The sequence below is a fragment of the Ciconia boyciana genome, chromosome 4 (assembly GCF_034638445.1).
Source record: "Ciconia boyciana chromosome 4, ASM3463844v1, whole genome shotgun sequence".
NCBI lineage: Eukaryota > Metazoa > Chordata > Aves > Ciconiiformes > Ciconiidae > Ciconia > Ciconia boyciana.
Window position 1 is genome coordinate 23,739,726 of NC_132937.1, and position 16,125 is coordinate 23,755,850.

Consider the following 16,125-nt stretch of genomic DNA (forward strand, 5'->3'; position numbering starts at 1 on the left):
TGAATTTGCAGATCATCTGAGCAGGAAGATGTTAATTCATGTGAATTAGGAGGGATTCTAATTCATTCTCAAGACATCTGGCAAAATGGAAATCCCTTGGGTAGATCAATTTGCTACCACAGGCAACAGAATAGAATCTCTTTTATTTTTTTTTCCCTCCTTCCTGAGAAAAATCTAAGAGTGATAGTAGTTGCCTTTTAGATGTGGTTGGTTGCTGAAGTGAGCATACCTTCCTTTTGTTTGACATGGTTCCCAAGGCCTTGAGAAAGGAGAGTCAAGTTGTCCTATGGGTATTTAGAGTGGTCAAATTGAAGAAAGCTCTTTGCTACATGAACGGGAACTGCAATGTAAAAGTGGTGTGGTTTTCATTTTGATGAACTATTAGAAATTCATAAACTCATATGGTGTCCATTCCATTTATTCTGTACTTATTAAAGCAGATCAATCTCTCTGTTCAGTTGAGGTAAATTTAGTGGTCCTGCTGGCTTGCTTTTGAGGCTATGTGGATTCCTCCACAGTTGTCTCAGTCAAACAGGTATTGAATTTTTTGAAGGACTATTTCAGGTAGTAAGTCAGAAAAATTCAGCCCCTAGATGCAAGCTTAATTCTTCAGGTACTGATGGAAATCTGCACTATGTTCCTGCTCTTTGCCAGTTACCTAGGAAAGTGGCATTTCGCAGTGGCTCTTCTTCCTTCTGGTGGCAGAGCAGTTCTCTGGTCAGCCTAGCCCTTCATTCACATCAAGCAATAACAAAATGTTATCCTCTGTTTTCTGTGAATGCCGTCTCAGCTATTACGTCTGTTGGTACATGAAGGTACCCACTGTGTTTCCATCACGTCATTCTCGAAGGGAATACGCTGGTGCATAAAGTGCTCTCTTCCCTGCTCGAGTGGAACGGTGTTTATATGTAAACCAGTGGTTTGTTTTCCCTGGGAGAAAGACAAAGCATGAAGTAATAAATGTGATTTAAGTCTCTTGTCTCTCAGTGGCCGCTGAGGCTGAAGGGATCTTGCAGCTGCCGTAACCACCCCAGCTCAGCAGGGCTCTGCTGCAAGGAGAGCCCAAGCGGACCCAGCTCCGGGCTCTCTGCAGTTACAGCAGAGGCTGTCGAGGTGCTGCTGAGTGCTGGTAGGTCCCTGGGGCCTCCTGTGCAATTATTCCTCCTCCTCTGAGCTAGTTCAGGAAAATCTTTTCCTTCTGAACATAAGTTAGGTCTGAATGTATGAGAATGCAGTGGAGCCTTTGTTTTTAAACCTGTCTCAGGCTGGGAATACCAAGGTGGCTGTGACATTGAATCCTCATAACAGACTTGGAACACGATTAAACTGCTGTTTTATCCAGATCTTTGTTTCTTAGAGTTATGAAGGGATGAGATGAGTTTCATGGCACAGTCAGTGCTGCTGTTCTGCTGTGGCACATGCAATTGCTTTTCATAGCATACCTCTGATGCTGCTGGACTTCTATAGGGATCATGTGAAACAAAACAGTGACTGAGTTAAAATCAGGGGGGAGGTCACTGCATGGCCTCTGCTTCCCCAGCCTGGAGCACCTTTTGGGTTCAGGTAGTGGGCAAGACAAGGGTTCCTCACCCTCAGGTGGGAGGTGAGGATGTGCAGGGGCTGTGCATGTAAAATGTTTTGATTTCCAGGGGAGGGAAAGGTGCCTGTGTGTCAGGGTGGGATCCCCAGGGACAGAACAGTCCTTGTTAGATGCACTAGTCTTGTGCCACTTGCTAGCCTCTCGTGGATTTTATAAATAGCTTTCAAGAAGTGAGTAGGAGGTGTTGAGTTTCTGGCTCTGTGGTGAGTACATGTGCTATAGCTGTTGGTGCAGGGTTCAGACAGCAAAATTATTACCAAAGACTCAGTTACAGAAAATGTAACAGCCCTGAAGGGCTAGAGCACTGCCTCGCCAGTGGTTCCCTCCCAGAAGGGATTCTCTCCCTCTGTGTGCGTGCTGCAGGCTGCACAGGCCGCGAATTCGGTGTGTTGACTTAGTCTTGGGTAGTACGGGCATTTTGTTGTGGTCTGCCATTTCTGTGGCTTAAGCAACCTTTGCACCTCGTGCTGCGTATCACTGCACACTGAAGTCTGAGCACCTGGAAGAGGTGAGAAATGCACAGAGTGAAATGGAAATATGTATTGGTTCTGCTGTTCTGCTGGGGATGGTTACTGTAGAAGTTAGAGTGCACTCAAAAACACATTAACACTGCATTCGTGTTTCACAGAGAAGAGGAAGCTATTTGTCAATGTGCTGATCATGAAAATGCATTTTGAATGCTCTACTTTCAGCGCTGCATTTCTTTTTAAAAGCACTAATTAAACTGCATCCTTTTGTTCTTCTGATTTCTTCCACAGCCCCTCTGTGGCACTTTATTGGCCTCTGTGTAAGGATGTAGATTTTGTTGTCGTGTGGTGAGTGACCAGCTCTTAAGTCATGTGCTGGATTTAGTTAGGATGTACTCTTTTGGCCGTCTGCTCAGGCACTCCCTGTGTCTGCATCCCTCTGATTTGCAAGCAAATGTTAAAGGTGATGTCAAATCTGCAGAAGTTCAGAACACCCAGTTTCCCTTTAACTGAATGCAAGCATGTTCCCGCTGAGGAGGTTTGAGCAATGTGTTGTCTGAACCTTGCAGTAATTTGGCATGCTCAATTTTAATTCTTTGGCTGGTGTGTGTGGCACCTAGTCAGGAAAAAAAAATATCCTTCAGACTGATTGAAAAATAAGTGGATAGCAAGAATTTCTCTGTAGAACTGAGTTTAAGAATACTCTGATATAAGTTCTGCTGTTGTTTTTCCACCCTCCCACAATGATTCTGGACCTTTTTTGCAATCTCTGGCTTGTATTTTCCTTTCTTTAGGAAAGACTCTTTAGGAGTCTGCCTGACTCTCCAGCCTTTTGTAACTGACAGCTGTAGAGCATCTGGAATCCTGTTGTGGCAAAACTTCAACTTGATTTTTTTCTTGTCTCTTTATTTAGAGTAACACCAAAATGGTGAGAGATTCCCAGAGAAAAAAAATCTCTGGATGAATTGAATGTTTACATCAATTTTCATTGCTTTTGTACCTGTCTAATTTGCATCCGGTTATTTCAGTGCAACCTGTCTGCTTTCTAATAGCTCCTTGAACTGAGGTGCAATAGCTGTGTCTCTGATACACCCAAGTCTTTTTTAGTGATTAACTGAGTATCTGCTTGCACAGTGAGAGCTGGTGCATCTCTGTGCATCTGTGTCACGCAGTGCTCACACATGGCAGTGCAAAGCGCCAGGTCTTGCTTTCCTTTCTAATTTTCTAGCATTTTCATTCCCTCCCTGGTGTCCTTCCCATACAGTGTTGCAGTGGCATAGGAGGATTATGGTTCAGCATAGTTCAATCTTTGCCTTTGAATGGCTGGACTTGCTGTGCTGCCCAGTTTGCTGAGAGAAGCCCTTTGAAACTGAACGGAATTTAATATTTCCAGATAGTTTGAAAATGTGGTTTCCCCAGAGCTCAGAAGTGCCTGTGGGATAAATGGGAGTGAGTCAGGAAATCTCTGATGGAGACCTTTGACTTGCTTTGTCTTCAGGCTTTTACTTCATGGCAATGCAGAAGCAACTTTATCTGTAAAACTTGATGTTGCTGAGTGCTCTGGAGAATGGTTTCCTTTTGTGATACAGATTTTATTTTCTAAAATGTACTGTTTCACATGGCTTGATTTCAGCCTCCTGCCCCTGGAGTAGCGATGAGTTTTCAGCCTTTGTTGCAACACTGTGAGTAATTAACTGTTAATGCATCAGGCTTCTTCACGACTTCATTACTCCTTTGTGTCCTTTCTTGAGCACTTGGCGTAGAGGAGCTCTAAGGAGACAGAACGAGCAGGTGTGGATACAAAAGTTTCCCCGGGGAAGCTAACCTTACTGTGCCTTTCCAAAGCAGTGGTCCTTTGGCAGTGGTATGGTGCATGCTGTTCTGTGCATTGCACCTGACCCGTGTATTCCCTGGGCAGACGAAACGGCTGGGTCTTGGCAGCATCTAATGGCTCTTTCCAGCTCTGAACTCCCAGACACTCACGCTGTTGTATGGGGAACCCTGTGGTCTCACGGCCAGTCCTGATCCGAGATGTTGCAGGAGCTGCACCTTTGCAACGGTTTTTTACACACCCCTAGGAAGTGCTTTCCAGTGGGCTAACAAAATGAAAACATGTCCGAGTCACTTTTCATGGGAACTTGTTGGACATGCTGTGTAAACTTGCAGATAGAGTGAGTTACTGGTGAGATGAGACTCCCAGGTTAGTGAGGCAGCTCTTATTCATAAGCCCTGCTTCTGCACCTAAAGGTGTAATTTATTACACGTGGGTTGTCTAGGGACATGGGGCTCATTCCTGGTGGATACTAAAGATACAAGACTCCATTGTTGTTATGTGGGTCCGTAGCAGGCTTGTGATCCTCATTTAGCATTGCTGCTGCCCCAGGATATCCCTGTTGCTGCAAGGCCTGGGACAGCTCTTGCTGAAGCCCCACATGGGCACTCTTCAGCAGGGTTTGCTGCCTTTGTCAAATGAATCTCTTAATACTTAGTGGTTGAGACCACAATGTACAGACAGCATCTGTCTCTTAGTTTGCATATTGCTTGCTGCAGAGACAGTGCCTCGTCTCTGTGTCTAGGAGCCATTGGCTCAGTCTGGCTGCTTTTTTGACAAATAATACCAAATTTCCACACTGGGGTTGCCTCCACTTCCCTGCTAATAGCAGTGGAGCTTGTTAGGAACAGAGACACCAGCTGAAGCTTACTGAGCATCCCCTGCCCTCTTTCTCCTTTTTTCATTCCCTCAAGCACATGCACTCGTTTCTTTGTCTCCTGCATCTTGCAAAAGGGGGGGGAGAGGGGAGGATCAGAGATAAGCTGGTGTCTGTCCACTCCAGGGCAGTATTTCATGAAATGCCTGCTTTTGTGTGGTATCCAAAGGCTCTTAGAAAGTGGGTGGATCGCCCTGCCTGTTTCTCAGTGGTTAAACAGGCTGATTGATTTGGAGATTAAAAAGGAATTTGCATCTTCAGTCAGCAGGAACACTGGCCCCCACCATTGTATGTTTTGCTTGCACCATTAGGTTTAGCATCAGGAATGCTTCAGGCCCTGAACCTGGGAAAAAATGAACGTATTTATTTTGGACCTAAAGACTCGTGGGCCTTGGCAGTCTAGGTAAAAGCTACAGCTCTTCTAACTTCTGTTTGAGATGCCTCTGCCTCGTACTATACCTGGTACAGCATTTCTTTCATGTAAACATCTACCTGGACTGTAAATGCTTGCAAAGGAGAATTTCTCAAATAGCAAGGGTGTTCTCCAGCATCACACTCCATTGCAGCTCTGTGCATGTAACTGTGTAAGGGCCATTTTTTTTTAATTATTATTTTTATTTTTTAATGTTCCTTTCTAGAACAGTTACCTTGGAAGTTAGACTCTGTGAGCCCTTAGTAAGTGTCGGGTGGTCTGTTTTCTGGAGGAAATTTCACTACACCAGTTTTTAAATCTCTTTGCTCTCAGGTGTACCTTGCTTCCTAGCTTGTTAAATATGTTTTCTTCTTAGTGTTGGTTTTCCACTGGGAAAACTAGCTGGAGCCTAGCGATGTCTTCTCAGTGCTTACACTTAGAAATACCAGTGGGGATATGAGCTTGCAAAAGAGAAATGTAAACAAAATTTGTTTTGTTTACCCCTAGGTAGACATGGACCTTCTCCATCCAGTGAGATAAGAGCCAGTGCTGTTTTATGTTCTAACCATTGTTTTTGATAAATACTATCCTGGAATTAAATTAACAGAAGAGTGCTCTGAAAAGTGACATTTGAGTTTAGACTGCTGCTTGTTTAGCATAGTGGGTTAATTTGATTTACAGATGTCATACTATAGAGCTTCTATTCAGGCTTGATTATTTTCAAATTGTGATTGAAAGTCTGCTCTGCACTGTTGAGGAGAGATTCTTTGTTTTTAAAGAAAAGTTTGTTTCTTCTAGAGTGTCTGTAACTTCGTAAGTGAGGTGGTATGATATGACATATTGCTAAGCAGCAATAACTTCTGGTTGCAAAGGACTAGTTTTGAAATTGCTTTGCATTAGCCATATCACATCACTTTCCAAACATTAATCCTGTGATTATTTTTTAAATGCATCGATTTAGAGAGGTGAGATGGGGTACAGAAGAGGTTTTGCCTCCAGATCTGTTAAACTCTTAAAATGAGTGAGGATTTCCAGCCTCTCTACTCTGGGGGATGTTGTCCAATTAATGCGATGCCCAGTGATGCTTGGACTGAAATGAAACTGTAGCAGCACAAAATCACTAACAGCCTCTTTTTTTTTTTTTTCTTTTCCTTTCTTCTCTTTACAGTAAAAAAAGCTAAACTCCAAGGACCACCAGGTAAGCCATGCTCTACCACTTGTTTGCAGCAATGGTGACACCTGCTCTCACACTCCTGCTCATGCTGCTCCCTCCAGTTTTCATCTACCTCCCCTCTGCTCACCCCTCTGCTCACCTTATCTGCTCACCATGTTCACCTTAGGAGTGACAAAAGCTACCCCGAGAGTCCAGGCAGACAGAGTTAGTATAAAGCTTGAGGATGTGACCTGGTGTCACAGTGCTGTGAAACCCCTACCTGCTCACCTCACCTGAACAGGTGATGGATGAGGAAAGATGTTCCTTTACTGTCACCAATTCCCACCTCATCCTTCCTCTTTCCCTGTTAAAAACAGGATCTGAAAATGTCCACTGAGCAGAAGTGGTGTGTGCCTGTCTGGATTCAGTGCCTCCTCAATCCTGATCGGGGTTGCTGGATGGTACTGCAGAAATGATTCATTCTCTTATGTGGCAGTCCATAATGGCTGTGCTTGGGATTGAAATCCTGTCCGCCAGGTTTTGTGTCTGCATAATAAAATAAAAACAGAGAGCTGGTGACACCCAGAATTTAGTGTCTAGGCAACTATTTCACTGTGGTTCAGTAGCTAGCAGGGTAATTTGCCCTTAACAGGTAAATACATTTATTGAATGAAATTTGATGTACAGTTTACAAAAGAATAAGCAGTTTGCTTCTGGAATAACACCTATTCAGGTATTTAGATCCAAAGCAATTGCACAGCTGTATTCATGACTTTTTGTTCAGCTTTATTCTCTTGATATAGCTATCCTCAGTTATAGCTGAAAGCTTCCCAGACTTCCTTGTCCATACTCCATGTCAGATCAAGATCTGTGTCTGCACCAACCTTGAATTTCAGGGAAGGAAAGCTGAGTGCCCAGATTGGAAGGGAGACTATGTGTATTTTATCCTTTCTCTAATCAAGAAGCCTGCTCACAGTGGCAAAATATTTGTCCTGTAGTCTAGATTTGACTCCACTGAAGCGTATGGTTTCACTGACAAGCCCAGTGTCCCAGGAGGATGCAAGTGGTGTAGCTAGATATGAAGGAATCTGACTTCCAGTGACTCCCACTTCTTCCTGAGCTTCTGGATCATGTAGTTTCCCTTTCCTCCCTTTCTGTTAGGATATTTGAAGCTAGGTGCTGGGACTTGCTCTAGTAGCCCACAGCAATGATGCATGTGAATTTTGGCAGTATTAAGATGGACTGTGATCTAACTTATGCTGGGAATGGATGCAGCGTAACATTGAAGTTACTGTTTTCTAGCTGCATAGCATATGTCTTGTTCCAGGCTTGATGAAACTGATAGATAGGTCTGAGGTGGTAACTCCCCTTAAAAGGGAGTTTGTTCATTCTCAGATGGTGATATTCAAACTTTGTATGTGTCTGTGCTTGACTGCTTTTGGTTTTATTAGCAAAGAGATAGCAGCAACTAGGAAAAAAGTTGTTCCAGGCTTTTTCTTCAGATTTTAAATAAAAGGAAAACATCTAAGCAAAGCCTGTCTTATCAAAATGTCAGTGTAATGTGGTTCTTCTAGGTCAGCTGGTTTAAGCAATACAGATAAGTTTTAGCACATTTAGCATAAATCACTGTATTTTCCTTCTGCCCCTGACTGGTCTATAAAGTTCTTTGTGGACTCATGGATAGAAATCCAGGTTGGAACTAGGAGAGCAGTTGGGTCAGAAGAGATTATATGATCAGCCCAACTGCTTCTTGTTTGTATGTTTTGTTTGTTTGCAAGTTTGTGTTTTGCTCTGCATAGTCTGCATGATGGGCCCTATTCCTTCAGACTGTCTCTTCTTCCTCTCGACTGCATTTCAGTAAGCGGTATCTTACACATAGAGTGTCTGTGTTCAGGATTTTACACTCTTTCTTTGCCCCTGACTTACTGCAAGTACTTAGTGGCCTGTTTTTGTTTGTGCATGAATTTCTAAAAAAACTGATTGAAAATTTGATGGCAGGTGAAAAACATCTTGAACATTTGGCTCCTTAACCCAGTGATGTCTTCCCACATGGGCTTTTCGTTTTGGGTCCCCCTGGGATGCAGTGTATGGACTGGAAACCTTGATATGTTGTGCTTATGTGATGAAAGGTATACTGAAGGAGGTAACTTTTTGCCTCTCATTCCCTAGATAAATTCAATACGTATGTGACCCTGAAAGTGCAAAATGTGAAGAGCACGACGGTAGCTGTGCGAGGTGACCAACCCTGCTGGGAACAGGACTTCATGTTGTAAGTACAGTGTGGTGCAGCGATGAGGTGCTTGTGGTTGAGTCCTTCCACAGCACTGACGTTTATATGGAGCTGCTATTGTGTTGTATAAATTGCAGTACTTAAGTAGGTAAAATGCATAAGCCTGGTGACAACCTAAATCATTTGCTTTTTTGTTGTACACGCTGACCTGTGCTGAAGGAGATGTGTGTTGGAAGATTGTCTCTGCTGGTGCCATGGACTGGCTGGAGTAGCCTGTGTCCTTTAATAATACCAGGTTGCCTGGATTCCTGTTCTTAGACCTGTGTGTCAGGGTGCAGCGAGGGCTGGCTGCTCGCACAGGGACAAGGAGCCAGAAGCAGGGTGTGGTAGGATGGCTGGTAGGGCAGGGTCCTCTCCAGCCAGGGCCCAGTCCCACGGTACCTGAGCAGTGCAAGTGGGGCAGGCCTAAGGATCAGGTCAGTGTCTGCCGAGAGGTCAGGTCATCAGACAAGTTAGTAGTAACAAGGCAGGCCCGAGGTCAAGCTGGGAGTGCAAGTTAGCAAGGCAGGCTCAGGGTTGTGTCTGGTAACAATAATCAGGGTCAGACATAGTCCAGCAATTGCCAGTCAGGTCCATAGTGATGGGGCAAGTCTGAGGCTGAGCTGGGAAGTCAGTCTGTGGGTTGGGTCTGGATTCATGTGGCCCATGGCCAGGCATGGGCGCAGCAGCAGCTAAGCTGGAGACAAGCATGCTGTATTGGGTTTGTGTGGCAAAGTTTTGGTAGCGGGGCAGCTACAGGGGTGGCTTCTGTGAGAAGCTGCTAGAAGCTTCCCCCATGTCTGATGGAGCCAATGCCAGACGGCTCCAAGACGGACCTGCCGCTAGCCAAGGCCGAGCCCATCAGTGACGCCTCTGGGATAATGTATTTAAGAAGGGGAAAAAAACCCTGCGCAATAGCAATTGCAGCCAGAGAGAGGAGTGAGAATATGTGAGAGGAACAACTCTGCAGACACCAAGGCCAGTGAAGAAGGAGGGGAGGAGGTGTTCCCGGTGCCGGAGCAGAGATTCCCCTGCTGCCCCTGGTGAAGACCATGGTGAGGCAGGCTGTCCCCCTGCAGCCCACGGAGGTCCACAGTGGAGCATATCTCCGCTGCAGCCTGTGGAGGACCCCAGGTCAGAGCAGGTGGATGCCCCAAGGAGGCTGTGACCCCGTGGGAAGCCCGCGCTGGAGCAGGCTCCTGGCAGGACCTGTGGACCCGTGGAGAGAGGAGCCCACACTGGAGCAGGTTTGCTGGCAGGACTTGTGACCTCGTGGGGAACCCAGGCTGGAGCAGTCTGTTCCTGAAGGACTGCACCCCGTGGAAGGGACCTACGCTGGGGCAGTCTGTGAAGAACTGCAGCCTGTGGGAAGGACCCACGCTGGAGAAGTTCATGGAGGACTGTCTCTGGTGGGAGGGACCCCACGCTGGAGCAGGGAAGGAGTGTAAGGAGTCCTCCCCTGAGGAGGATGGAGCGGCAGAGACAACGTGTGATGAACTGACCACAACCCCTATTCCCCGTCCCCCTGCACTGCTGGGGGGAGGAGGTAGAGAAATTGGGAGTGAAGTTGAGCCTGGGAAGAAGGTGGGGGGAAAGTGTTTTTAAGATTTGGTTTTATTTCTCATTACCCTACTCTGATTTGATTGGTAATAAAATTAAACTAATTTCCCCAAGTTGAGTCTGTTTTGCCTGTGACAGTAATTGGTGAGTAATCTCTCCCTGTCCTTATCTTGACCCATGAACCTTTCATTATATTTTCTCTGCTCTGTCCAGCTGAGGAGGGGAGTGTGATAGAGCAGCTTGGTGGGCACCTGGAGTCCAGCCAGGGTCAACCCACCACAGACACCTACAACATAGCTTAGGTAAGGACTGAAGGCCTGTAGCTGAGCTTAAATGGAGTTCCCGGGCCATAGGAAGAAAGTGTGGGTGGAGGCCACTGGTGAGGCTGGTCAGGGCAATTAAGGGCTGTTGTTAGTGCACTCAGGGCCTCAACATGGTGATCCTGGTTAGCTCAGTGTGGGAGTTGGTCTTGTGTGTTGATGTTGTCTGCCATTGGCCTGGTGCCCGTGAATGTGTTTTTCAGCTCCCCTGCTGCAGCTTGAGGGGCTGCCAGTCCCTGCCATGAGCAGCAGAACCAGTTCCAGCTCTCTCAGGGTTTCTGGTGCAGTTGGCACCTCTGATTTGCTCTTGTCCTTATAGGCCTGACATGTAGCCAGGGATTTCCCAGTATCATTTAGAATGGTGGTTTTATTGCTGGTGGATGAATGACTCATTGATATATTGCATCTGCTTCTGTTTCTATAGCTTTCTAAGGCAAAGTGAACTAAATTTACTAAATCCTGGACTCCAAGTGCTTTTCTCTGAACTTGCCATGGACACTGGTGTTGGGGGGAATGATGTTGTGCTCATCTTGTGGAGTCAAAGCTAGTGCTGCTGTTTTTGACTGGGTCTGAAGTGTTTGCATAGTATCCGTAGCAAGAGACCCACATGGGATTTTGTGAGTATGTTTCCCAATCCAGCAGAGGTTGGTTCTCCTCTGCCAAAAGTGGGAAGCTTTTGCCTCTGGTTGAGGAGTTCACCTGGGTCCTCACAGTGTTGCCATCATAGCTGCTTTTGGAGCAGCACATGAGGTGTGTGCTTCTGCAGAGAGATTCTGGAGCCTATCCTTTGGCATCTGGTGAAACGTGTGCTTCTGAACACCACCATCTTCTCAGCTCTGCAGTACCTGGTCAGACAGAGGCTGTGGCTATCGCTGACGTAAACCATGCAGGACTGGGGTAAGGTTGAGGCAGGGAATTGTACCTGTCTGCCAAATCACGTGCCCATACCCAAACTATTAACTCATTCTTCCTGTGATTTGTGTTTAACCTGTGGGCAGGAACTAGCTTTAAACATGGCCAGCTACAGAGTAGGCTGCTCACCAGTGATTTAAGAATGGTACTTCTTTGTGTTGGATGACGGCCCTCACGGTTGCTCCTCCTCCTTCCCCTCAAACAGCTCCTGGAACTGCTCTCTGATATCAGCTGGGAGCGTAGCTAGCATGCTATAAGGTCTCTGTGCTGCTCCATAATTAGTTGCTAGGGGATATGAAAGCAGAATATTAGCTAATAGCCAAGCAACAGCACAGTTGTTCTGATGTTTCTTTATAACAAAAATATTACACGTGGCAGGGAACGTGTTTTGCATGATCCTGTGTACACTGAGTTATCCCAGGAGAAATAACACTGATATTCCAATACTACTATTCAGTGGTTTGCTCTTTTTTCTTTCTGAAGTTGGAAAAGGCTTTTGAACACAGTAGTTTTTCCCTGAGGGAAGGATGCTTTTACTGTCTGTGTTTGTGTTTACCTTTTTATGAGGCATAGTAGAAGAACAGACTGCAAGGAAGAAAAAGCTTTCTAGCTGTGTTTGTTGTTTTTGCTTCCAAACTCCTTGTGAGACATAACACTTAAGAATTTGGGGCTCTGAGGATGTTTGAGATTTGCTTATTTACCAGACCAGTAAAGCACTTTAATGTCTTTTTTGGGGACATTTTCTAATTTTGAAGCAGCTTTAAAAGGACTGCATATTTGCAGCAAGCACATCTTGAGTGAAAGTGCAAACTGATGTTTAGAACATGATGATTAAATCGGTGTTGAAGTTGTTAGAAATGTCTTTCATTTAAATTCCATGTGCATGTGGAAAGGGAGAGACACCAAATTCCAGTCTCAGCTCTTTTGTTCTTTGAAGCTATTCTACATCTAACCAGAAGGTGGAGAAAGGGAGACACAAAGGCAATCAAAACCACCGTACTGAAAATATTTTTCTTTTTTATTCTTATCTGGTGACCTGTGCTGTGGAGTTCTGTACAGAAGCACGTTGGGTGTCTTATGATCAATGTCTTGCTCTGTAAATGTATGTTGAAGCAAAGAACGTGGTTTTACAGTGTGCCTGAAAATACAGTTTTTCTTCCTTCCCTTCCCAGCCTCACACTAGTTCAGCCAGCAGAAAATCAGTCGTTTCTGTTGTTATTGTAAGTTTGTGCAATCAGATAAGTATCATCTTCCAAGAGGCGAGCAGTGGGAGGGCAGAGCAGTGGTGGTGCAGGTGGCTAGTTGTTAGCTTGGCTGTTTTGAGTAGACATATCCAAATAGAGGCAGCTGGACACTCGATTTCAGGATGCTAGCAGTAAACTTATAATAAGCCTGTGTAATAGCTTGATTTTGAACTATGTAGTCTGAGTCAGCCAAGTACTGGACGCTCCTGACCTCAATTCCTGTGTCCTTAAACAAGAACAGAAGCACTTGGGTTTAAAATAGGTATTAATGTCCTTTGCTGTAGCTGTAGGGTTTGTCTTGGACCTTGTAGATACAATATTCTCTTTTAAAGTTGTAAGAAGTCTTTGGGGCAAAGCTCAAATAGACGCTGGGATTTGCAGCAGTTCTTTTTTTGGCCATGACGGCAGTCTATAGAAATTGGCGACTAATGTGCGTTTAAATTCCCTTGATAAACTTAATGTGCATAGATTTGGACAGGACAGCGGGCAGCGGCACTGCGTGTCCAAGATACCTACTTTTGAGGATTAGCAGTTGCACTAGGAGAAAGTCCTGAGCTCAGAGAAGTAGGAACAATAGCCTTTCTTCATGGTTAGTGTGAGACAGTTGCGTATCAGCAGAGAGCTCAGGATTCTTCTCTACCTCGTTGTTTTGACCAGCATTCAGGCTGTGCATGTGTTATGCTCTTCTTAAGTAGGCATGTTAAAACCAGCATGGAAGAAAGAGGCATAAATGCTGTGAAGCATTGGGAAGAAGCAAATTTGGGATGCATCCTTTCCTTACTGAGAGTGAAGATGTTCGTGAAAACCTTCAGATAAGGATTTCCAAGAACTTGGCACTTGGTGGTCGTGTGGCTGTATTGCCGCTTGCTGCGAGAGATTCACATGGCTCAAAGCCTTGCAGTGTCATGCACGGGAAGAAGCTAGCGCTGGAGCAGAAGTGGTGCAACGCAGCCCTGAGCAATAGGTAGTGCTGCTGATGCAGCTATGCTGGGTTTGGGACTGTTACTTTTGGCGTGTGGTAGCTCCACTCACAGATAAGTATTGGCATGTTTGGACCTGCCAGAGTACGCTTGTGTCGCTGTGCTGCCAAGGGAAAGGAGACACCTACTTTGTTAGAAATGGGGTGCCTGATGACAAAGAACAGCTCACCTCTAGGCTTTGGCCCAAGATACCCTTCCTCCTCCTGTGTACATAGCTGCTGAGAAGAGTTCCCAATTGTCAGTCCATGCATGAGAGAGTTCAGGGTTTTAGTTTGCAATGTTTGTGTAGTTAGTGTTAAACTGTGAGAAATCAGTTGTTAGAAACTAGTGTTCCCTGTGACTATGAGCCGACTCAACCACAAGCTTCTAGAAGCTCTCTGTATCTTGACACAGCTCTGTGGAAAGAGTTCACTGGTATAATCACCGTGGTAATGCAGAACCTAGAGCAGAGTTAGACTGTATTCTGCTTTTTCCTCACCTGTGCTGCCTTTTCTTTTCTTGCAGTGAGATCAGTCGGCTGGACCTGGGCCTAATTGTTGAAGTATGGAACAAAGGACTGATCTGGGACACCTTGGTTGGGACTGTGTGGATTGCTCTGAAGGCCATTCGCCAATCTGATGAGGTTAGGCTGACACAGAAGCTTTACTTTGAAAGCTCCAATGTTGATAGTTAATGTGTTACAAATCTAGCCTGGTGCAGCCCAGGACTGTGCTCCTCAGCAAAACTTCCACTTGCAAAGACAAGAAGGCTAGGTGGGGGAAGAGGGCTGTCAGCATCACACTGGGGTTTTTTGGGGTTTTTTTTTGTGTGTGGTGGTTTGTTGTTTTGGTGTGTTGGTTTTTTTTTTGTTTTCTTTTTTTTTTTTTAAGGATGCTGCCAACAGTGAGGCCAAATAAGACCAGATTTCTCTGGTCTTATTTCACTCACATGGACTCAGAAAACAGTGCTTAATCTTTTAAGGAACACATATAGTTGACAAGTGTCTGGAGTCTTAAGGCCTGACTCCTTAGTCTGATGCTCAAATTTCTGTAAGTTCCTGCTAAAGGCAGAGGGTGCCCTGATAACAGACAATCTGATCTTTAAGGTAGGCCCACAGCATGTCTACATCATCTTGTTAAAGTTTCTGGTTGCAGTGTTAGAGGGTGTCTAGTAGTGCTAATATGAATTGAAAAAAGTAGGAAATGGGATGTGCCAATACCTGTAACTGCCCTAACTACTGAATTTGGCAGTTCTTGCAGCTAAGCAGGACATGTTTGTTTCTTTACCTGAAATTTCAGGGCAATTATTTAAAAGATGATCGGATTTGAGCAGGGAGAGAGAGCTTATATTTTCCATGAAAAGAAAAGCGTGGGGATGCCCAGCAGTGTGGCCATAAGGTGTAGCTGGTGCTCAGTTCCTCTGGCTGTCCAGACACTCCTCGGTGTCTGCCTTTGAGGACTTACCTTTGCAGTTCCACTGAGAAGGCAGTAGCTCTTCAAGGAGGTGTTTGCTGCTTGTCTTGGTAAAGGCCTTTGAGATTTGGAAGAAAAGCTGCCAGCATGTGCTGAATGGATGTCATTTGATGTTAAAATCAGGTACCAGGTCTTGATAATACTGTAAGGCTCTTCCTGGAGTCTTTTATCTTAGCAAACGTGTGAGAGTTGCTGCATAAGGACCTACCAGACTTGAAGCTTTACCTGTGGCTTGTGATTCACAGGAAGGTCCTGGGGAGTGGTCTACGCTGGAGGCAGAAGTTGTAATGAAACATGATGAAATCTGTGGAACCAAAAACCCAACTCCTCATAAAATTTTGCTGGACACAAGATTCGAATTACCTTTTGGTGAGTGCATTTCAATGACTTACTCAGGGCACTGACAGTGGAGAGAAAGTGTTTGAGAGCAACTTGAGTTTTATAATCACGTTGTGCTTGTTCACAGTTCAGCCAAAATAGTTCAGTGCAAATTAAATCGCTGGTGTTCATTTCTTATTTGGCTTCTTTCTAACAAGATCAGAATAAATAAGGAAGATTTGGTGGTCTCAGAGTGCTGGAATGTTTAGACTAGCAGCAGTTTAAGAAACTACTAATACTATTTCAGGATTGTGCAGTCAGACATTTTGTTCCTGAGCAGAGAACATTCGCTTCTTTGTATCTAGACAAATTTGGCTCTAGAAGAGGTCAAGTGTGTTGTTAGAGCTGTTTTGTGGTAGGTGCACTTAAACCCTGTTAGAAGCGTGCAGTTCGGTTAGTGAAACATTAATGCTCACTGCTCCTGAACATTATCATTAGCAGAGCATATAAATAACTTGGTGTTATAAGAACAACTGCCTTTCTGGCAATTACTTGTGGTTGAAAAGTACAGAATGTGGAAAAGTAGCTAATTGAAGCAAACCCATCTCAAGTAAAGTTATGTGTGACTTTTTTATTTTATTTTATTTAAATCCAAACAAAAAAAACCCAAAACAAACAAACAAGCCTGCAAAGGAAGGGCTTAATCAGAATGCATCCAAGGCTTACATAGC

The 16,125-nt window shown here is 44.9% G+C and overlaps 1 protein-coding gene across 1 annotated transcript in view; it reads left to right on the forward strand.

The window, feature by feature from the left end:
• LOC140650500 (protein unc-13 homolog B) overlaps positions 1 to 16,125 on the forward strand; it is a 221,424-nt gene that overhangs the window by 21,619 nt on the left and 183,680 nt on the right. Inside the window, exons 2-5 of the mRNA XM_072858860.1 lie at positions 6,356 to 6,385; positions 8,510 to 8,609; positions 14,130 to 14,247; positions 15,322 to 15,445. Coding sequence (XP_072714961.1) covers positions 6,356 to 6,385; positions 8,510 to 8,609; positions 14,130 to 14,247; positions 15,322 to 15,445 — 372 coding nt within the window. The remainder of the gene's footprint in view (positions 1 to 6,355; positions 6,386 to 8,509; positions 8,610 to 14,129; positions 14,248 to 15,321; positions 15,446 to 16,125) is intronic.